The 23,315-nt window shown below is 49.5% G+C and overlaps 1 protein-coding gene across 1 annotated transcript; it reads right to left on the bottom strand.

Moving 5' to 3' along the window:
- Window positions 1-3,002: 3,002 nt before the first annotated feature.
- On the bottom strand, window positions 3,003-19,918 carry Isg20 (interferon stimulated exonuclease gene 20). Its single transcript, XM_057756449.1, has 4 exons — window positions 19,664-19,918; window positions 19,142-19,394; window positions 7,539-7,739; window positions 3,003-3,255 (listed from the first exon to the last, which is right to left on the bottom strand). The coding sequence occupies exons 2-4, from the start codon at window positions 19,367-19,369 to the stop codon at window positions 3,133-3,135; spliced, it is 552 nt and encodes a 183-aa protein (XP_057612432.1). The 5' UTR covers window positions 19,370-19,394; window positions 19,664-19,918; the 3' UTR covers window positions 3,003-3,132.
- Between the last annotated feature and the right edge of the window lie 3,397 nt (window positions 19,919-23,315).

Below are 23,315 nucleotides of genomic sequence, written 5' to 3' on the forward strand. Positions count from 1 at the left end.
CGCCGCTCTTACCGTGAGCCTCTCATCTGTGAAGCAGGGCTATCCAATGTGTAGGGCCTCGGACCTCCCTCTGTATCAGCTGTCCTGGGAGAAGAGGCTGGGTGGGTGACCAAGTCCTCCCTTTCCTAGGCCATCTGTCAACTCTGGCTGCATATTGCACTCACCTGTCACTCAAACAGTACTCACCTGTCACTCAAAGTTGGTCACGCCTCCCAGGGAGGCTCCTGTTGCCTGGGAGGCAAGTTGAGTGAGGGACAAGGTTCCTGCCCATTAGAATCAGATGCAGACGGCCGTTCTCATCCATGCCAGTATCCCACAGCAGATCCATTAGAATAAGACCGGCATTTTTAGTCCGATTGAGGCGTCTTTGGTTTTTCAGCTTCCATGTGCGAACCTGATCTTCTGCCATTTGAAGCCAAGAGGTGCTTCCTGAGGAACCCCAGGACTTGAGTACAGTGTGCTCACACTCAGTATGTATCAGGTACTGACAGCTTCCCAGTCTGCTGATCTGGGTTAAAGTCCCAATCAGGTAGGTAGACAAAAGCAGACTTGGAGAACTTAGGAGCTGGACCCTCCCTCCTAGTCTAAAGTCTGGAACACAAAGGGCAGGGACTACTGGGTAGTGAGGGTCACAAGGTTGGGACCGGAATCATTTTTCTTGCTGAGGGAAGGAAAGTGACCTCCTAGGCTACAGTGAATCCCTGGACAGCCTGAGGTAACTACTTGAAGTGGGCTCTATGGAGTCTTGAAGTTCACGGGAAAAGGGAAACCTTCTAGTAAAGAATAAAAGAAACATCATCCTGCCACACGCGACACACCACTGAGCCTCCTCCTGGAAGTCAGAGAGACCCAGTCCAAAGAGATCTCCCACCATGGCGTGAACAAAGGCCTAAAAGGAATGCTGGGGATAATAGACATACTATAAAGCCTGCCTGGTGCGTAGGTCCAGATGCTGATCTCTTTGGCCATCTTCTGCTCTCCCTGTTACTGCCACCTACTTTGCAATAAAATCCTGTTTTCTACGCTGCGCTCTGTGGCTCATGTCTGAATTCTTGCGCTGAAAATCACAAGGGCTAGAGATGGGAGTTGGGATGCAGATTCTGGCAGCAGCCCAAGAAATGATGTCAACAGTTACTGACCCTTGGCCTGTTAAGAGAAGACAGGAGCGGTGCTCACAGTCTGCAGACAACAGCTCATAATACCCGATGTCACGTTAGGACTTCCTGTGTCACTGGCAGAGACGGCTGTGGCATAAGAAAGTCAGGAGCTTGCTGGTGGCCACACAGCTCCTAAAGGGCAAAGCTAGCCTCCTGGCCTAGTTCCCTCAGACTCTAGGCTTTCTCATTTTATACAGGGAGGGCAGTGGCTCCAAGATGCTTCCGGCCCCTCTGCTTCAAAGCGCCAGTCTCAAGATGGGGTGGGTTGACACCCGAGCAGAAAGCCTAGGAAACAGTGCCCCTCGATGTAAATTTAACAATAACAGAGGGGCCTTAAGACATATGTTACTCGGATTCCAAAGTGGTTTCCTTGGATGCACAGGATTCAAGTTCCCAAGGAAGGCCAGGGGCATAGGCCTATAATCACACTAGTAGCCAGGGCGAGGCATAGGGATTGCAAGTTTAAGACCAACTTGGGTAACTTAGTGAGGACCCTTTTCAAAGTGAAAAAAAAAAAGGGGGGGGGCAGCCCAGTGATAAAGTACCTAGCATGTACAAGACCCTGGGTTCACTCCTCAGTACTAAAAAAAGGGAGGGAGGGAGACAGGGAGGAGGAGGTAAAGGCACTGGTCACTAAGCTTCATGACCTGAGCTTGATCCGTGGGACCCACGTGGTAGGAGGAGAGAACTAACTCCCAAGGGTGGTCCTCTGACCTCCACACGTGGGCCACAGTGGCCTGCATTCATACACATGGTGGGGGGGGAGGGGAGTGGGAAGGGAGGGAGCAGTGAGGAGAAAGGAAAGGGGAAAGGAAAGGGAGGGAGGGAGAGAGAGAGAGAGAGAGAGAGAGAGAGAGAGAGAGAGAGAGAGAGAGAGAGAGAGAGGGAGAAGGGGAGGCGTGATAGAACGTGGAAGTACCGGCATCAACACGTCAGGAAGGAAGATGTAGAGCGAACTGTTCCTTCTAGTTCTCGCTCTGTCCTGGGTGTTTGTTGTTGTTGTTTTGGTGACGGGCAGTGCCTAAAAACACATTGTGAAGGCATAAAATCGAACTGAAGCTCCACAGCTTTCGTCCCAAATGGCTACTCTAACTATACAGATGGTCGTTGAGTTGTACAGTCTTGGAATCTAATTTTGGTGCATGATTTTTTTTTCCGCAACTTTTTTATAATAAGGTTTAAAATTCAAAAATAAGAGTAGTTAATGGCAAAGGGTTGAGGGAGGGGGAGGGCTGGGGATGTGACTCAATGGTAGAGCACTTGCCTAACATAGAGGAGAACCTAGGTTCAATCTCCTGAAGAGTATGAAACAATCAGCAAAGGTCTCTACATATCTAAACTGGCTGCGGTACTACACTCCTGTAATGCTTGCGCTCAGTAGGCTGAGTCGGGACAGTCACGAGCTCAGGGTGGGCCTGGTCTCAAGAAGAATTAAAAAGCAAGTTTTCCTATTACTGCCTGCCCAGTGCTCTCTTTGCAATGCGCAAAGTAATAAATAGACCTGGGAGAAGTGAGGGGAGGGAAAGGGGAAGAGGGAAGAAAGGGGGGGAGTGGAGGAGAAAGGGGTGGAGGGAGAGGCACTCGCTAACTTCCTGGGCATAAATCTTCATTCTGTCACCAACGAAGACAAAAGACAAGTTCCAATGGTTGATTAGATAAAATACAGAGTGATTTATTACTAAAGTTTTTTTTTCTATTTGCTTGTTTGTTCGGATTTTTGTTTTATTTTTTATTTTATTTTATTCTTTTTTAATTAAAATTTCCGCCTCCTCCCCGTTTCCCATTTCCCTCCCCCTCCTCCCACACATCGCCCCCCCTCCCCCCACTTTTTTTTTTTCCCCAAAAAGCAAGAGAAATCCTGTCATGGAGGAGTGTTCTTGTCTTTTTTGCTTTTGCTATTAGAAACGGATCTCATCTGTGAAAAACTACCGTCCTTAAGGAGTGGAAACTTCTGGTCCCTGGAAGAGGATGACCTTCAGTATGATGCCCCCAGGCGGGACAGTCCTGGCTGGCCTCTGGCTCTCAGTCGCTGAGAGATTTTGTAGAGCTCCATCGTGGCCCTGGCGTCTTCCACAGAGCTGTGACCCAGCCAGTGGTTCTGTAGACACAAGGGAGAGCGAGAGCTAAGGGAGCTGCGTCTGGAGACACCCTGGCCTCCCCAGTCCTGGAGTGGGTCAGTAGGTGAGAGTGTCCGTGAGGTCGCTCGACTCGGATTTGAGCAGGAATCAGTGGGTGGCGGGAGCTGAATAGGGCACTTACTAGGAGAGGCCCGGAACTCCAGTGAAGGGCGAGTGGGGTTGGGCGGAGCAAAGACGCTCAGAGAGAGAAAGGGCGTGGCCAAGTGGAGACCAGCCAATCTATCCATCTCCTACACAGAGGGTAGGCTGGGTGGATATCGGTGCCTGGCCCAGACCCCTGAGAGTCTGAGAGTACTTGAGAGACAGAAAAGGACGAGCCACGACACCAGAAGCTCTTTGAAGAGGGGGCCAGAGTATGGGGAAGAACCGGGTTCTAGACTTTCTGTTGAAGAAGAAATGACTGCCATTGGCCACCTCGGTGCTAATCCCTTGGCCCATGGAACCGTCCCAAACCCCAGGAGCTAGATCTGGCTATCCCCAATTTTACTGGATGTGCAACTGAGGCTCAACACGACAAACGTTAGAGAGTGGGGGCTCACATCCAAGAGCCATGCCAACTCCCTGCTTACCTCCTGGCCTCAAGTCTTACCTGCAACCCGATGAGGGGGCTCGGCTGTTTCCCCTATGTTCCTCTGCTAGGGCAGCCTGCCTTTGCAAGGGCTCCTTTACTCTTCAGAGGAGGAGGAGGCCCAGCTCAGACAGGCTGCCAACATCCCGTTCTATGTTATTAATAAGCGGGTGTCCGCAGTGACGCCTACATCCCAAGTGCTACTGTCCTAGGTGCCACCACCACCCTCGCTTGACAGGTGAGGACAGGGCACCGAACGTCACTGCTTCACTATCTGTGGCAGTGGTAGCCGGTGGTTGGAGCATCCTCTACCAGTCAGCCTGGAGAAGTGGACAGCCCTGGCCTTGGTCCCAGTTCTAGCTCCCTCCCAGGACCTCATGGCCTTGGGCAAGTTTTCTTTTTTCTTTTTTGCCTCTTTCCTCTTCGGTAAAATGACCTGGACACACCTGCCTTATAAGGAATCAAAGTATTATCAGTTCCCAGCAGGCCCAAGGGCTAAGTACACCAGGAACTTTCCTTCCCTGTGGGGTTCATGCCCGTAAGGGGAGGGATCAGCACCTCTGATTGTGACAACTCTGGCTCATCTGCTGTTGAGGTGATCAGCAAAGTCCTCAGTCAGGAGCCAGGGGTCGGGTTCTGAGGACATCAGTGCAGGTCGGGGCTAGTGAGGAGGGTAAACAGAGTCCCTGGAATAACCAAGGTTGAGGAATGGAGCCTAACAGTTCTGCAGAGCAGGCTCAAGATCCCCAGGACAAGGCCTGAGCTGAGAGTCACAGAGGGTAGCAGAAGGGCAGCTGTGAAGACACGTGCTTCTGGTGCAGGCATAGATCACAACATGCCCCCAGGGTATAAAAAAAGCCAGACCATTCTCATGGGTCAGGAGACTGACTGAGGCCAGCCAGATTCAGGCCCACTCCTGCCTCCAAAACAATTAGCAGAGGTGTGGGGTGGGGGTCCATATCGTCAGTCACTCAAGACAAGTTATCCACACCCTACGGGCACTGGCTCATGGACCCTCTCCAACTGACTCCTCCTTCTCTCCGACTTGCCCCTCCCTCTCTCCGACTGGCTCCTCCCTCTCTCCGAATGGCTGTGACTCTGGCCCTGAAAACCATACTGGGATTTGCTCTCCTAGGGGGCAGACCACCATTCTCCCCATCCCCAGGACACTGCCCTCCTGGTTCCAACTTACTATGAAGCTGAGGAAGACCTTGAACTTCTGGTCTTCCTGGGCTAGCGTTGCAGGTGTGCACCATGCTTGGTCTCTGTGGTGCATGCTAGGAAAGCGTTCTACCCACTGAACTATCTCTCCCCAACAATGCCTGCTCCTGGGCCACCTCCCATTCAGCCGAGATCTTCTCCCAGGCAGGGGCGTGGAACCTTCACTTTCAGCATCTAACACAGAGTAGGTGCTCTGTGAAGTGCTATTGAAGCTGCTCATATACCTACAATGCCAGCATTTACAAGGCAGAGTCAGAGTTGGGAATATAGGCTGCACCACCAGACCCTGCTTTAAGAAAACAAAGGCTGATGCTTGTTCAGCATGTTATGTTCAAGTCCCTGGGTCTGCTCCCCAATGCTGAAACATTAAAAAACAAAAACAACCAACAAACACCCCCCCACACACACAACTGAGCACTGGTGGCACACGCCTTTATTCCCAGCACTCTCAAGGCAGAGACAGGCAGACTTCTGGGTCTGAGGTCAGTCTGATCTCAGAGTTCCAGAACAGCCAGCCAGGGCTACACAGAGAAGCCTTGTCTCAAAAAAACAAAACAAAATTGTTGGCCAGGAGGGTCCCTGTGTTCCCTGTATAGTGTTTGGCTGTTAAGGTGGGCCCCCTATCTACAGCTCTTCTCACTTGGAGAAGGGTGAGTCCCACCCCCACAAACTAAGGAGGTAGCACCTTGGAGCAACACGGAACATATGACAGGAACTGGTGCATAGGTGCCTGAGCCAGCCCCCTCCACATGCAGGTTCCTGAGATGCAGGAAGCAATTCCCTCCAGGCAGCCCAGCGGCAGCTAAATGAGCGTGTTACTTGAGGGCCAGGGAGGAAACTCCTATGCCCCAGGACTGCTTCTATGGTGTCTGCCTACGCACTTGGCAATGTTACAGATGATTCTAGTTAAACCAATTCTACTAGTGTACTCGTTCTTCATATTCTTTTTCTCCTTCCACACCAGTGGCTTCTGAAAATATCAATGTGCTGTATGATAATATGAGTCCTCCTGATCTGATAGAGAGGGCAGGCATTGAAGCTGTAAAGCAGGTCATGGGGAAAGAAACCTAACTGATGAAAGAATTGGGGAAATTTGGGGAAAATGCAGAAATTGTTCTTCGCCTGATTATAAAACTTGGCAAAAGAATTATACTGAAATAGAAAAGAACTTGGCTATGATGAATAAAGTTTCTGAGGAACCTAGGGCTTTAGGGCTGACTGCCTATGGCCTTATAAATCAAAACTGGAATTGTGAGGAACAGCAATGGGAAAGGTATGACAATGGAGTAAAACCCACAGAACTATGCTTCTGTAACTGCAAGTAGTTAGCCAGGGAGGTGGAAGCCTCAGAAGCTGTTTTATGATTAACTCAGCCAAGAAGTGAGAATATAGTGGCTTGCATGGGACTTGGGAACTGGGGAAGTGAATGATGATGTTCTGATTTCAAAGAATCTTTATACTTCCTGTGAACTGTTTTGCCCAGGTAATGATTAACCTGTGGCAAGAAAAAAAAAAAAAAAGAAAAGAGTCATTTTCCTTGTGTAAACTTTACAATAAAAGACTGAGGTTTGAAACTCAGGGTAAAAGGAGGAGGAGGAAGAAGAAGATGAAGAGGAGGAGGAAGAAGAGGAAGAGGAGGAGGAGGAAGAGGAAGAGGAGGAGAAGGAAGAAGAAGAAGAAGAAGAAGAAGAAGAAGAAGAAGAAGAAGAAGAAGAAGAAGAAGAAGAAGAAGAAGAGGAGGAGGAGGAGGAAGAAGTTACCTCGCAGCTGATAGCCTGTCCCCTGCATCAGAATCCTGTGTTCGTGTACTCATTTCGCCTTCCAGACACCCCAGATTCGAGCCCCACCTCTCTGCTGAGGCTGGTCCCCGGCACATAGGGACTCCAGCTCTTAGGTCCCACTATGGCACATTTGGAGGTGCAGGCTTTCGACCATTCCCCTGGGGTTGCAGTGGTATAAGACCCATGGTTCACATGATTTAAGTCAAGAACCCATTACCAGGGGCTTTCCCCTCTCCTTCCCTGCCAGTGCTCCTGGGATCACCTCACAAAGAGATTTTCTGTATTCCCTTCCTTGACTCTGGTCTCCTGAAGCCAAAGACACCTCACACACAAACATACAGCCTCTCAGGGGTGGAGGGAAGAATCTTGGGGTTGCATGTCTGCACCAGAGCTCCTGAGGTGGTGGTGGAAAGTCCTGGAGGGCAGGCTGCAGAGGCTCCTTACCTGGGGGGGGGGGGGGAGAAAAGGAGGAGCAGCCTCACTTTTAGGAGAGAGAAGACTAAGGAGAAAGTAGGAAGGGGACTCCTTGTTTGGAGGAGGAGAGAAAGCCGGAAGAGCAAGAGCGGGCTTCTCTTAATTTGAGGGGGAGGAGGGAGAAAAGAGAGACGGAAGGGTGATGGAGATGGAGGGTGGGGGTGGAGGAATGAGGGGGTGGGGCGGAGGGGGTCCTCACCTGGATGCGCTTGTTTAGCAGTCGCTCACTCAGCACCCGCAGGGACACCCGTCTGTAATGGCCCACCTTGGCCTCTTGACTCAGCACCATGTCTGTGGACGTGTCGTAGACGGTGTAGTTGTTCATGTCCTCCTTCAGTGCGTTGAAGTCATGCTTCAGGTCGTGGCCCACCACCAGCTTGCCTTTCAGAAGCTGCAGGATCTGTTCAGGAAGACAGGTGTCCCCATGCATGTCCACCCTGGGTGCTAGATGGGCAGGGACCCTGGGCCAAATCGCTTTCCCTCACTGGAAGGACACAAGGTGCAGAGCCCTTCTCAAAGCAGTCTAACTCTGTGAGGACCCCTACCCTGGGCTGCTCCCGAGGCTCATGGGAAGGGCTTGCATGGACACACAGCACAGAAACTATGTCCTTTAACCTGCTGAGCAACCCTGCTGTTACAACAGGGCAAGAAATGACCTCTCAGAGGTGTCCACACTCCTCTGAGGGGAATCTGTGAACACATACCTGGACAGCGGCGTGTGTGTGTGTGTGTGTGTGTGTGTGTAAGTGCCCATGGAACTCAAACTATTGGCCAGGTATTGATCTTAAAATAGGAAAGCTTTTGGTGGGGATTGTGGCTCAGTGGGAAAGTTATTAGATCCAATCCCTAACACTGGCCAGAGAATGAGAGTTCCAGAATAGACGCCCATTATCAAGGACCCTTAGTTCTGAAGGTCAGAGATTTATTTATTTTATTTATTTATTTATTTATTTTTTTGAGGATAATTTGTGGACTGTTGTTAGTTTTGAACAGGAGGAAGGACCGAGGCCAAGGTGTTCAAGCTGCCTCCAGAATCTGGCAAGGGATGAGAAACCAGCCTTACAAACTCCTTAACTCTGGTCCCAAAAAGTCCCAGGTTGGACTTCTGAAAAGAAGAACATTAAGATAACAAATTCATACTGTCTTAAAGCTTTAAGTTGCTGGCTTGGTTCAGCAGCTACAAAAGCTAGCCCAGTTAGGAGGGAGGCCCAGGCTTAACAGAATTCTACAAAAGAAGACAATGGTAACCGAAAACACAGAGAAATAAAATCATTTTCCCAAAGTGTCTTTGACCATTTTAAATGTTTGTTAATTCCTTCATAGTGCTCTTTAAAAACAATAATTAGGGCTGGTGTGGTGATATTTTGTTTGTGCTATAACAAATAAAGCTTGCCTGAGGATCAGAGTGTGGAGCGAGCCACTAGTTAGCCATAGAGGCCAGGCAGTGGTGGCACATACCTTTAATTCCAGGCAGAGGCAGACAGATCTCTGTGAGTTCAAGGCCACCCTGGGCTGCCTGAAATGGACCCAATCTAAAAAAAGAAACAGGGCCAGCGGTGATGGCTCACACCTTTAATCCTAGTGCTTGGGAGTCACACGTCTTTAATCCCAGCATTAGAAAGGTGGAGACAGGAAGGGATATGGTTGGGCAGAAAGAGGAATATAAGGTGAGAGGAAGTAGGAGTTCAAGCCATTCAGTCTGAGGATTCATGGAGACAAGATCTTGCCCACTTTGGTCTGAGGATTCCGTAGAGGTCAGAAGTCTCTCTAGTGAGTGAGTGGTTCCTTTACTTCTCTGATCTTTCAACATTTGCCCTGATATCTGACTCTGGATTTTTATTATTAAGACTGATTAGAATTCGTGCTACAGGCTGGGGTGTGGGTCAGCTGGTACAGTACTTGCCTAGCATGGGATGTTTGGTTGGAAGCGTCACCCCAGCCCCTGGCATCCATATATCCTAAAAAAAAGTCTGGAATATTTGGGTGAAAAGTTCCATCCCAGGCCCCCTCCTCTGGGAGTTGTCTCAGTCTAGACTCCATTTCCTACAAAGCCTGTCAAAAGGTGACCCCTCCCCAGAGTGGCTCAAGACCACACCCACAGCGTATTTAAACTGACCCCCAGAGAATAAACACATGATTTTCTGGTCTTCCTTCCTGTCTCTTCTCTGGGGGCTGGAAGGCCACAGGGGAGTGTTAGTGTTGGCATCCATTAAACCTGGGCTATTTATTTATTTATTTATTTATTTATTTATTTATTTATTTATTTTGGTTTTTCGAGACAGGGTTTCTCTGTGGTTTTGGAGCCTGTCCTGGAACTAGCTCTTGTAGACCAGGCTGGTCTCGAACTCACAAGAGATCCACCTGCCTCTGCCTCCCGAGTGCTGGGATTAAAGGCGTGCGCCACCACCACCCGGCCACCTGGGCTTTTTCTAATTCAGTTTGATTTGGTCTGATTTGGATTATTGTGTCAGCAGAGAGATTTATCAGGGTGTAAAAACTTTTCATGGGAGAACCTAGATTCTATCCCATATAAAGTTGGCATAGTGGCACAGACCTGTAATCCCAGAATTTGGGGGCTGGAGTCAGGAGGATCAGTTCACAGTGAGATCAAAGTCAGTCTGAGCTACATGGGACCCTAAGCAAACCAAGGAGGAGGAATGGACATCCCCTGGCTGGGGAAACCCTGGAGAAAGGTCATATATAAAGACAAGCTGAGAAAATCTAATACAGCAGCAAGCAACCTTACACATAACTCCTGCCTGCTGGCCCTGCCACACTGCCCCTACTACCTAGCCCTGCAGGACCACAGATACACAGGCATGAAAAATGCTACCTACCAGTGTTTGGGCCATTTTGGGGGATGATGTGCTAAACATTGGAATTCTGGGATCCCCACACAGAGAGGTAGTGACAGAGCCTGGCTTCAGAGCATCTGCTTGTCACACAGCTCGATGAGCAAGCTTGATCCAGACATTTAACAGCCCAGTGAGAGAAAGGGCAACCATCGGAGCGTTCAGCCTCATGTCTTACATGGACTTCTAAGCCTCCCCTTGGCCTCTCTCCCATACCCTGGCACACAGCACATCAACATTCTTTAACTTGGCTAGAAAGAGGCATCTGGAAACAAAACAGGGTGTCTGGCCTTGGCTATGGCTTCAAGACAGCTCTGCCTGCCTTCAGCTTTCTCTGTCCACAACCAGCACCTTAACCTACATCATAGAAAAGCTTCCTGCCTGGCTAACACTGCTCTACTGCCTGCTTCTGCTGGGGACATCAAAGGGCCTTTCTGGGCTTGTGTTGACACTTAGCCAAGAAGCTTGAGGTGGAGGCTTGTCCCATTATCTGGCTAACTGGCGCTCAGATGCAAAAAGAGGCCCAGGTCTTGAGTCAGAAGACCAGGTGCTGTTGCCCCCTGTTCACGGGCTCCTTGATCCTAGGTCCTAGCATTCCCAGATGAATCTAATTCAGAGCACCGGGATCAGCTGCAGAGAGGCACAGGATCAAAGGGCCTGGAGCAGGCTCTTGGCAACCCTTCCCCTGGTTCCACTTCACTGATCAGTTTGGGAAACGTGCCTGGACCCTGGCAGCTTCTAGGAGCCCATTACTTTGTCTCTTCCACACACTCAGCCCTCCACTGCTTCCTATTTCTGGCCATTCACTGCTGGCGACCAGCAGAGGTGGCTGTAAGTAGGGAACGGGAGAGGACTCTTGTCTTCTCAGAGGATCAAGGGTCTTTCTGTCATCAGGAATGGCCCCGGTCTCCCTGCTTCCTCTTGTCTCTTGCCAGGCTCGCGGGTTACTCCGCCCCTGGCTCACACTGCTATCCTGGATTAAAAGAAGAGCAGTGGAGTCGCCTCTGGGGACCTGGCTAAGCTCCGTGGGGACCTGCCAGGTGGCAGAGACCCAGCAGCACACCGTGACCCTAGCAAAGCCACGGGGCAGGTCCCAGCTGATACCCTTCCCTGACCACAGACTACCTTCTGCCTTTGGAGAGCCGCCAAAAGCAAGAGATCAGCTACAAGTAACCTCTCTTCGATTCCCGGACATAGAGCAACACGAAGCTGCCAGGAAGGAGCCCTGAGCCTGACGGTTGACACGTAGTTCACCTGCCTGTGTCTTCAGCGCATCACTGCCCTTCTTGGGCTCCTTGTTTGTGATTTGTCAGAGTCTCTATAAACTGGTGTTTCTCCACTGGAGCTCTATAGGCATCTGAGGCCGAGGCCCACCCATTGTGTCTTTCCTGTGGATTAGGACAGGGGAGGAGGCTACTGAACAGCACGTCCAGCCTTTGTTTACATGCTGCTAGTGGCAGCCCTGCTCCTGCCACAGTGACAGCCGGAAATGTCTCTGGCTGGGGATGGGTGTGTGTGTGTGCAAATTCTCATCTCATTCAGAATCAGTGTTCCAGATGATTGGCAGATCGAGGGATGTGGGAAGATATAGAACAACTGCTTTACCCTGTGAAAGCAATAGTGTCACCTTACTAATACATCTGTAAGCCCAGAAGGAGCAGAAGTCCAAGGCTATCCTGGCCTACACAGTGAGTCTGAGGACAGCCTGGGCTATATGAGGCTTACACAAAGAAAATGGAGCTGGTGTCAGTGCCCTAACATTCCTGGGCAGAGCCGGGGGCCCAGGCTAGCCCACAGCACTCCTGGCTACCACAGGCTAGCTTACTGCATGTCATGAGTTGGGCCTACTCACTGTTCCTTTAACTGGGGTTGAAGAGCTTTGAACAGAAAACCTGCCCAGAACTCAGCTCTGGCAAGTCCAAGATGCCTCTGGAAGGTTCCACTGCCTGTGGATCTGAGAAAAGGCTAGCAGCTTCTTTCTTCTGGGGGTCTCCAGGACATTTTGGGGCCTATGTGTATTTTCTGCCTTTAGGAGTAAAACATAGATGAGGCTGGGGAAACAGTTTGGTCAGTAAAGGGCCAGATACACAAGCATTAAGGACCCACGTTTGAATCCCCAGCACCCACTTAAAAACTGGGTGTGTAGGCACATGTCTATATGCCTTATGCTGGGGATCAGGTGGAGACAAGGAGATCCCTGAAATTCATTGGCTGGTCAGTTGTCCTTTCTTTTTTTTTTATGGTTTATTTAACTTTATTTTATGTGCATTGGTGTGAAGGTGTCAGATCCCCTGCAACTGGATCTTCAGAGAGTTGTGAGCTGCCATGTGGGTGCTGGGAATTGAACCCAGGTCGTCTGAAAGAGCAATCAGTGCTCTTAACCACTGAGCCATCTCTCAGCCCTCAGTTGTCCTTTCCAAAGCAATGTGTGTCAGAGTCGCAAAAATAAGGCGGAAAGAAATCAAGACAGACACCTTACACTGATGGACCTTGGCCTCCACACACATGTACACCTGTACCCACACGTATACACACAAACAAGTGCACACAGGCTACACACACACACACACAATTATGAAGAATGCATTTAGAAGTGCATGTCTGTACCCTCAGCTACTCAGGAAGCTGAGCAGAAGGACCAAAAGTTCAAAACCTGCCTGGTTAGTGAGTTCAAGGTCAGCCTGGGAAGCTTAGTGAGACTGTATCTCAAAAAGTATAAAGACAGCTGGGGATGTGACTCAGTTGGTGTAACTCTTTCCTGGCATGTGCAAGGGCCCGGTTCAATCCCACCACCACAAAAACAAGTAACAAAATCCCGTGGTTAGTGAGTGAGAACGAGTTGTGTGGGGAACCAGCACACTCTGTGTGAGTAAGCATTTGTCAGGTCCAACCCCCCCCCACACACACACACACAAGAGCAGGCCCTCTGACTAGGTTCAAGAGGACAGTAAGGGCTCCAGCTGGAGAAGCAAAAGGATTCCAGGTGATAGGTTGGAGCTCCTACACAGCATTCTTCAGGAACCTGTGAAAAGGGTTTCTGTCTGCCAGAAGGAGCCACTTGCCTCTGGCAAAGGGGACATATAGCTCTCTATTGACATATACCTTTTGCCAATGTGATCTTCCAATCTCCCCGGTCTCTACCAGCATGTACCTACCTACATCCCAAAGCCACCCTGCCAAGTTTTTTTCCTCCTGCACCCCAGAGATAGTGTCGCAGTCTGAACACAATTTCGGTTTTCACCCACGGTGTGGTTCAGTTTGGTGGTTTCCCTGCACCCTCTCTTACAACATTCATGACATAAGCATGGCCATGCCAAGGATAAAAATGCTGCAGATCATGGAGACAGAGAGGCTTTACCCAGGTCTGGCTCAGGAGAATTGCAAAGCCTCCCCTGGTCCGACAGTTGTGGATGGTTAACCTTTAGCTAAAAAGCAGTGTGTACAGAAATAATTGGTCACAGCTTCCTCCTGCTGGATGACTGTGATTTGAGACCAGTCCCCTACAGAGACACCCAACCAAGATTAGCTAACCTGACTCCTTGGTTTCTGAGCTGACGGTGACTTCTTGCCTTGGGAATAAAATGGCTGTTTTCTTGCTGTAAATTTCTTGCTGTAGCTTACTCCTATCTGTTACAAATTTGGGATTTATCTTCCAAAATCCAGCACTATTTGATCATTTACTGGGTACAATTTTCCCTATGCATTTGGGGTGTACTGATTACATTCCCTAGCTATGTGTGAAAACAGTTTCCACTACCAGGCCTCTGTTCCTCTCTCCTATGTAAACACAGGGATCTGAGTTCCTGCAATTATCTTTATTGACAGGCATTTGGGCAGTGTTTAGAATCCAGACAAAGGCATTCTATTTAAGACATTTCCAGATATCCAAACATAGAATTATTATATACCCAAAGCTGTTGATTCATAGCTGCTCAGATAAATAGAAAAAAAATCAGCATGCCCTGGTTTTATATCACTTATAGATAAGGAAAGCGGCGACCTAAAACTAACCTTGCATTACGCTCACCTTCACCTCAGTGTACGGATGATCTTAGCTCAAGAAACACACTGCTTGTGTTCTACTCTCAGAGACAGCAAGAAAGACAGTCTTCTCACTGGCCCCATAGACCCACACGGCCAAGGATCAGAAAGGCTAATAAGTATCAAGCCCCAGATCTGATCATTTAGAGGTTTGGATCTCCTTTTTGCTTCAGTCACTTAGAGCAAAGGTGTCAACTTCAGATCTAAAAGGCCCTGAGAGCTTGCAACATCAGGCAAATGTGCTAATGGATCAAGGGCCATAGCTTCCCATTTGTTTACGTAGGTTGCCTGGTTACTCGGTACTCTCTATGCATGATGGGGGGGGGGGAACAAAAGCAGACCACTGAATAAAAAGACAATCTTTGCCTTCCTCATGGTTTTACTGAATATAAACTTCTTAGCTCTTTATCTAACCATCTAAAAATATAGCATAGCACACTAGTCTCCCCGTCTAGAATTCCCTGATGATTTAATCTCCTCCTTAATTAACCTTAAGGGGAGGGGAGGGACACATATTCACTAAGCCACTCCCATCTCTGAGCTGACAGTCACGGCTGTGTGTGTGTGTGTGCATGCGTGTGTGTGTCTTTTATGTCCTATCTGTCTTTTATGGCCCTAAAGAATTCCAGTCTTGGACACCACCCACCCCTGGCTGGGAAATTGTTGGTTGTAGGAGTGTAGAAACCTCAGTATTCAACTTCATATGGAAAAGCAAAAAACCCAGAATAGCCAAAACAATCCTGTACAATAAAAGAACTTCTGGAGGCATCACAATCCCTGACTTCAAACTCTACTACAGAGCTACAGTACTGAAAACAGCCTGGTATTGGCATAAGAACAGACAGCAGGACCAATGGAACCAAATTGAAGACCAGGATATTAATCCACACACCTTCAAACACCTGATTTTGACAAAGAAGCAAAAAATATCAATTGGAAAAAAGAAAGCATATTTAACAAGTGGTGCTGGCATAACTGGATATCAACATGTAGAAGAATGAAAATAGACCCATATTTATCACCATGCACAAAACTCAAGTCCAAATGGATCAAAGACCTTAACATAAAGCCAGCCACACTGAACCTTATAGAAGACAAAGTGGGAAGTACACTTGAACACATTGGCACAGGAGACCATTTCCTAAATATAACCCCAGTAGCACAGACACTGAGAGAATCAATTAATAAATGGGACCTCCTGAAGCTGAAAAGCTTCTGTAAAGCAAAGGACACGGTCAACAAGATAAAACGATAGCCTACAGAATGGGAAAAGATCATCACTAACCCCACATCAGACAGAGGTCTGATCTCCAAAATATACAAAAAACTCAAGAAATTGGTCATCAAAAGATCACATAATCCAATAAAAAAAAATGGAGTACAGACCTAAACAGAGAACTTTCAACAGAGGAATCTAAAATGGCTGAAAGACACTTAAGGAAATGGTGGCGCACGCCTTTAATCCCAGCACTCGGGAGGCAGAGGCAGGCGGATCTCTGTGAGTTCGAGACCAGCCTGGTCTACAGAGCTAGTTCCAGGACAGACTCCAAAACCACAGAGAAACCCTGTCTCGAAAAACCAAAAAAAAAAAAAAAAGAAAAAGAAAAAGGAAATGTTCAACATCCTTAGTCATCAGAAAAATGCAAATCAAAACAACTCTGAGATTCCATCTTACACCTGAAAGAATGACTAAAATCGCTGGGTGGGGCGGTGGTGGCGCATGCCTTTAACCCCAGCACTTGGGAGGCAGAAGCAGGCAAATCTCTGTGAGTTTGAGGCCAGCCTGGGCTACAAGAGCTAATTTCAGGACAGACTCCAAATCTACAGAGAAACCCTGTCTCAAAAAAACCAAAAAAACAACAAAGAGAGAGAGAGAGAGAGAGAGAGAGAGAGAGAGAGAGAGAGAGAGAGAGAGAGAATGGCCAAGATCAAAAACAGTGATGACAACTTATGGAGAGGTTGTGGGGAAAAGGGAACACTTCTGCATTACTGGTGGAAATGCAAGCTGGTACAGCTCCTTTGGATGTCAGTGTGGCAATTTCTCAGAAAATTAGGGAACAACCTTCCTCAAGGCCCAGCAATACCACTTTTAGGTATATATCCAAAGGATGCTCAATCGTGCCATAAGGACATGTGCTCAACTATGCTCATAGCAGCATTGTTTGTCATAGTCAGAACCTGGGAACAACCTAAATGCCCTCAACCGAAGAATGGATAAGGAAAATGTGGTGCATTTACACAATGGAATACTACACAGCAGAAAAAAATGACATCTTGAATTTTACAGGCAAATGGATGGAGCTAGAAAACATTTTTAGTGAGGTAACCCAGACCCAGAAATACAATTATCACATGTATTCACTCATAAGTTGTTTTTAAACATAAAGCAAAGAAAACCAGCCTACAAATCACAACCCCAGAGAACCTAGACAACAATGAGGACCCTAAGAGACTTATATAGATCTAATCTACATGAGAAGTAGAAAAAGACAAGATCTCCTGAGTAAATTGGGAGTATGGGGACCTTGGGAGAGGATTGAAGGGAGAGGGGGGAGGCAGGGAGGGGAGCAGAGAAAAATGTAGAACTCAATAAGTATCAATTAAAAAAAAAAAGAATTCTAGTCCTGGACAGCCCGGAAACTGCTGGTTGTAAGAGTATATAAACTAGAAGCATTTGCAGCAGAAAAAGAATAAAGAGGAAAAATGTGTGAGTTAATCTTTTTTCCCCTCAGATCTTCTTAGTTAATTTCCTTTGCTGGATGTAGTGCCTTAGCCGGGCCTTGAAGGAGTCTGAGTCCCTGATTATGGTGCATCTCTATCAGAGTCAAGGGTTCACCCCACCCCATGTTTTCTGTATGTGTGTCTTCATTCCTCATTACTCTAGCCTGGTCAACCCCAAAGTCATGCAGGTCGTGGCACGGCTTCTTCAGGGATCGCGGTCGATCCCATGTTCCTGAAAGTCAAGAACAGCTTGGTGTTTGGGCACCTACTCCGCAGGCAGCCTCGTAAAGGCCTTGGATGGGGCGGGGGCCAGGTTCTGGGTCCTTCAGGGCTACTTCATTGGGAAGTGGTGGGGCGGGGTGAGGGGATATGAGATGCGGTACTAGGCTCCTGTTCTAGGAGGCTGAGAAAGGTTAAGGTCAGTCAAGGGCTCAAGTATCCTGGGCTGCGATGGATGGAGTGTGCCGTGCTGGTCACTGTCCCTTATACTGGACACTGATGTGGAATGTTGGAACAGAACGTTACAGCTCCAGCCCCGAGTCAGTCCGCTCCACCTCCCCGTGTACCACCGACCTTGCCTCTTGGTCTCTTCATCTGAAAAGCGGGAGCCATGAGACTGGCTACCTCATTCTCGCCGCTGCCACAGAGTGAAGAACATGGTGTGACTTTGCCTAGGCTAGGATCTGGAGCATGGCACTGGATAGGCTCATATTGGTGTGTCATCCTCATATCACAGAGCCTTGGTGAGTGAGCTCAGAGAGGGTGGCCATCAAGCCCGAGGACACAGAGCAAGCAGGTGGCAGAGCTGGGAATGGATCCCGGGACAACAATGCTTGCTCTTGGCCCCTTCCCCAGGCTGCCTGTGTGTGTCCCTTGCAACTCCCGAAAGGGTGGATGGTGGAACAGAGGCACCTTCGTCGCTGAAAACTCAGGTCTGCTCTTATCCCACACACATTCCTGGGGCACCTTCCAAAGTCTAAGCAGTATGTCCTTGGTAGATACAGATGAAGTGTGATCATAGCAGCAGGGAGTCATGACTCAAGAGTGTCTGCTTCCCAGTGAGACAATTAATTCTTGAGTGCCACTTGGGCTGGAAATGAGCTCAGGAAGAGTGAATGAGCATGAGGAGGGCTAAGAAAGGAGGGAGGGAGGGAGGGAGAGAGAGAAGAAGGGAGGAAGGGAAGGAGAGGAAGGAGAAGAGCAAGAGGAGTGGGAGGAGAAAGGAGGTGGGGAGAAGGAGAGATGGGGAGGGGGAGGGAGGGGGGAGAAGGAGAGATGGGGGAGGGGGAGGGAGGGAGGGAGGTAGAGAGAGAGAATACTCCACTACCTAGTAAATAATAGCACTGTTGGGATTTTTTTGTTTTTGTTTTTGTTTTGAGACAAGGTTTCTCTGTAACTTTGGAGCCTGTCCTGAAGCTAGCTCTTGTAGACCAGGCTGGCCTCAAACTCATAGAGGTCCACCTGCCCCTGCCTCCCCTCCTGAGTGCTGGGATTAATGGCATGCACAACCACTGCTTGACATCACTGTTGGGATTTTTTATGTCTAGCCTTCAGTGCTCTGGTACATACTGGGCATGTCTCTGTGGAGACCAACCACAGTTCCTGTGATCTTGAACTTCCCCAAGCTCCTGCTGAACCTGCCCGGAGGTGATGAACCCTGGGGAAATTTCCACTTGAGTTTTTATTTCCCTTCAGTCATACGAAGAAATAGAAAGTATCTGGGAGACGTGGCCATAGGCTAAAGGGTAAAAACCTTGGTCTTCAAGCTCAAGAGGGAGCCTGCTACAGCCCAGAGCACTTGGTTAGGTAACAAGATCTCCAGTCCAGGAATCTCTGGCCTTGGAACTCAAGCCTGCTCGGCCTCGGAGCCTCATTTCCCAGGCTCACCAGGGCCATGTGGTCTAAGAGAGAGAGACATCAGCAGGAATTCAACTTCCCCAGTACAAGACCCAAAAATTAGACCAGATAGATGCTCTGGAAGCAGCCCCAGATGGGAGCCTAAGGTTCTCTGTTGGCGGGGGAACTATCTCATTGGGGGCTGTGATAACAAGGCCCAGGGTTCATTTCTCAGAAATGTGAGGAATTTCTCATGGTAGAGTCACAGACCACAGACCCTAGGGAAGGTGCGGAGGAGGAAGGACAGGGTCCCTGCTACTCCTGTTGGCTTGACTCCTGGTCCTTCACTTACCTCTAGCTTGGCTTCAGCAAAAGGCGTAGCCCTCATCATGTGCTGAGGCGTGATCCCGCTGACTCTGGTTCTATAATCGGTGATCTCGCCCTCTGGCCGGATGTATTTGTCGTATAGAACTGTGCCATAGAGGTTCACGATGCTGCAGCGGGCAAGGCCACTCACCATTAGGGGCCCTACGCCCACCATCTCGCAGTCTATGGCCACCACCTCTGGGCTGCCTGCCATGTTCCTTGGCGACCCTCAGAAAGTCCTGGAGGATGGGGGGACGACGACCAGGGTGTCATTCAAGTACCCACAAGTCTCCAGGCATCCTGGGCCACCACCCTGCCAGACTACACCCTCAGCCCTATCCTTTGTCCCTCATGGCACCTGGCAACAGGGGACGCTGGCCTCTTATCACCCTTCAGCTTCTCGGTGCTTAGGTGCCAGACCCTGCTGGTCCTGTCTGGCTGTCCCACCAACAAGCAGCCCCCTCCCTCTGCTTCCCAGGCTGGGCTGCTGTGTGGTTCCTGCTCTCACCTGTCTGCTCCCGTGCCCCGAGTTCTCTTCTGTCTTTCCGTTGTCACCGCTCGGTTACTGCAGTTACTTTGGGAAGTGACTCATCTCTAACTTGAGCCTGTTTTAGTTTCAGTTTCTGCTTTGTTATCAAGGGAAGTCGGGGAGGGGGGGCAGGCCTTGTAGGCTGGGCTGCTTCATCCCCTCAGGCTAGCAGGTGGGGGGCCAGCCAGCAGGCTAAGTCAAGGGCTGGCTGCCTCAGGGTATCCCTCCTCTGGCCCTGCCCTCCTCCCTTTCAGATGACGCGTCTGTGTCTGACGTGGATGGAGTGGATTGCAACATCTTTCTTTTTCACCCTCCACCCAGAGAATAAACATCCCCGGGATGGGAGCCCGAGGAATGTCCTACAACTTCTGGGATCTGCTGTCAGTGGGATAACCTGTGAGGTCTTCCGAGGGCAGAGCAAGCCGGTTCTGAAATAGTGGGCTATTAATTGGGCAGGGCAGGAGAGTGGTTGGATAGGAGGGGGCAGGTCCCTGGCCTCTGCTCCAGTGAAGGCAATGGAGGCTGTGGGCATGGCCGGGGGGGGGGGGGGGGGACACCATTGGTGGTGGCTTCTACCAGGTCAGTAGTGCCTCAGTGGGCCCAGTCTTTACCTGGGATAGTTTGACAAACAACGGTAGACCTTGACAGGGCCTTAAGCCTGGCTACAGACTCCCAGACTGGAACTTAGAATTCTTAAAAGTGGTTCCTAATTCCTAATTCTTATTAGGTCCAAAGAGAAAAACCCCAAGAAGCCCCAAAAGGGGCAGGCTCACTGACTTTGTGCACAGTGACAGCTTAGGTTCGGCTCAAGCTGGACTATAGGATTTCTGGTATATAGATCAAAGTTCACAGGCACCATTCTTCAGAAACGTGCTTGATTTCTGCCTGCCAGAACACACCTGGGGTTACATACCACAGCCTGTGACCGCGGCTACATACCCAGACTCCTTCCCCTTCCGTACCTACTCACACGTACCTGCCATGCATCTCAGCATTTTAAAGACCATGCCAGCCTTCTGGTCTTTCTTCCCTTCCCACCTCTCCACTATGCTAGGCCCCAGGCTGTCCCAGCTCACTCCCCTCCCCCAATTCTCCTGCTATATTCTCTTCTCTCGGCCCTGGCCATGGCCCGTCTGCTTTTTTTTTTTCTTCTTCTTCTTCTCTTCTCTGGATGCTTCTGGACGCCTCTGGCTGTTGTCTCATACTACAATAAAAACCCCTGCTTCAGCGGCTTCTTTACCGAGTTCTCTGCTCATACCTGTCATGAAGGGAATGCCCAGTATTCTTTTGATAAACAAACGAGGTGCACCTGGAACAAAACCAGACTGGGCGTTCTGAAAGGAGCGCTCTTGCACTGTGTGCTGGGGTGAGAGTCCAATAAAGAAGCCTGGCTGCCTCCCTGCCCAGATCTACATCCACTCACAGCCCTCAGCCTGATACGAAGCCACGAAGATTTGTGGTTTGGAAAGGAACTTGCCCAGATCTGTGGTTTCTTTGCCAAGTCAGATGTAACAGACTTCAAAAATCTAATGCTTAAGTTGGGAGTGTAGCTCAGCGTAGCAGAGTGTTCACTTAGCACGCAAGAGGCCCTGGTTTCGGTGTTCAGCATTGGCCAGGTGTAGCAGTATAGCGCGTAACCTCAACACCTGGCAGACTGGGGTAGGGAAATCAGGAATTCAAAGTCACCCTCAGTTACAGAGCAAGTTCAAGACCAATCTGGACCCTGCCTTAGAACAAATCTCCCATGTTGTGTCCATCCGTCTGTCCCACTGCCCCTTCCAGTCTCTTTCGTACCCTCTGAACCATGGCCTCTTCTAGTTTAAACCTGAGCTCTGGGGCTTTGTGCGGCCACTCTTCCCAGGCCTCCTTCAGGCGACATCAACCATCTCCCCAGCGCCAGGACCAGCGATTAGATGCTATTGTTCTCAGCTTTCCAGCGCTACAACCCTTTAATTCCTCATGGTGTGACCCCCCCAACCAAAAAATCATTTTTGTCACTACTTCATAACTGTAATTTTGCTGTTAAGAACTGTAATGTGGCCGGGCAGTGGTGGCACTTGTCTTTAATCCTAGCACTCGGGAGGCAGAGGCAGGCGGGATCTCTGTGAGTTCGAGGCCAGCCTGGTCTACAAGGACAGGCTCCAAAGCTACAGAGAAACCCTGTCTTGGAAAAAAAAAAAAACTATAATGTAACTATCTGACATGCCAATTATCTGTGACTCCTGTGAAAGGGTCATTTGACCCCAAAAGGGGTCGTGACCCACAGGCTGAGAAACATTGGCCTGGCGGAATCACTCTAGGTGGGAGTCCCGTGGCAGGAATGAGGGTACTTTCAGGCATGCTCATATCTTGGCCTGGCATTTGCTGCCCTTTCAAAAATCGCTTTTCGGGGAAACAGTGTCTGCTACTTCCCCTTTGAAAGGCCCCAACAAGCCAAAGAACAATTCCATCAAGGTACAGCTTGGGGGAACCGATGAATTCATGGCAAGGACTCACAGGATCCTGGGAGGACGTCAAAACCCATTGGTTAAGGCTTCACCCTGTACGGGCGATGGTTTCCCATGGCTCCATCGCCGGAGCTGCAGTCTTCCCCAGCTCAGATTACCACTGCCCAGACCCCAGGCCCCATGTGATTAGGGCAGAAGTGCATGTTGATGGTTGGGGAGCAGCTGAAATTTCAGCTGTGGGTCCCGAGACCCCCTCTAAGCCCCGCCCTGAGGGGCTATCAATCGTCAAGAAGCCTAACCGTAAGCAGGTGAAGCTCCTGTTTTGCTTAAGGAACAGGGCTCCACACCACCTACCAGCTCAGCATCCTGGAGAGCTACTTTCCCACAGTGAGTCACGGAGGAAAGTGAGGGCGCACAACACACATGCCATCTTCACGAACAGATTAATACGTTCCCTTGGGAGTTCTAGGCCTTCGTGAACTGTATTTGCCATGGTACACGTGGGCTTAGAGTGGTTTCATTGTGTGAGCGAGCCCTCTCCCACCTCCTGTCTCGCCATGGGGTCCTTCCACGTGTGCTTCCACAATCACGTCATTGACCACAGGGCCATGAGCAGAACCCTGCACCCCAAGTCTTTATTTAAGTCTTCACCAAGTTCCAGCCTCAGGTCTTTTTATTATCTACTACAAAACAGACTAAGACAATTGATCGCAGTAGAGGCAGCTCTCCCTAGAGGCAACAAGCCTTATAAGCTCAACTGTCTTGAATCAAGGAGGCAAGAGGGTTTCCACAAGCTCCAAGTCCACCTAAGTCATACGGTGAGACCCTTCTTCAATTCAACTGAAGTTCTTGTGAGCTGTTGTTGGGAATATAAACGCCGCAGCTGCTACGGAAGAGTGAGCTGCCCACACAACTAAACACGGAATTACCACATGACCCAGCAGTTCCCCTTACTGGGAATCTATCCAACTATTTGAAAGCAGGATATGAGTGATGTCTGTATGTCATGCTTATGACTGCTTTATTAGCACTGGCCAAGGGGGAAATGACTGCGCAAGTATGCAGGGCCAGGTGGACTTTATATTATACACACACAAAAGAATCTCACTCTTAAAGGATGAAGTCTAGCAGGAATGGCAGTACGTGCTTCCAGTGCCAGTAGCACTGACTGCATGGGCTGAGGC

Source organism: Chionomys nivalis, chromosome 23 (assembly GCF_950005125.1).
Source record: "Chionomys nivalis chromosome 23, mChiNiv1.1, whole genome shotgun sequence".
NCBI lineage: Eukaryota > Metazoa > Chordata > Mammalia > Rodentia > Cricetidae > Chionomys > Chionomys nivalis.

Bases quoted from the DNA above. Each gene is read 5' to 3' on its own strand.
- Isg20 (XM_057756449.1), bottom strand. From the start codon at position 19,369: ATGGCAGGCAGCCCAGAGGTGGTGGCCATAGACTGCGAGATGGTGGGC. The intron at 7,740-19,141 runs GTAAGTGAAGGA...CTTCCTGAACAG, and splicing joins TTGCTGAAGCCAAGCTAGAG to ATCCTGCAGCTTCTGAAAGG. The intron at 3,256-7,538 runs GTGAGGACCCCC...TTGTGTCTACAG, and splicing joins TGCTAAACAAGCGCATCCAG to AACCACTGGCTGGGTCACAG.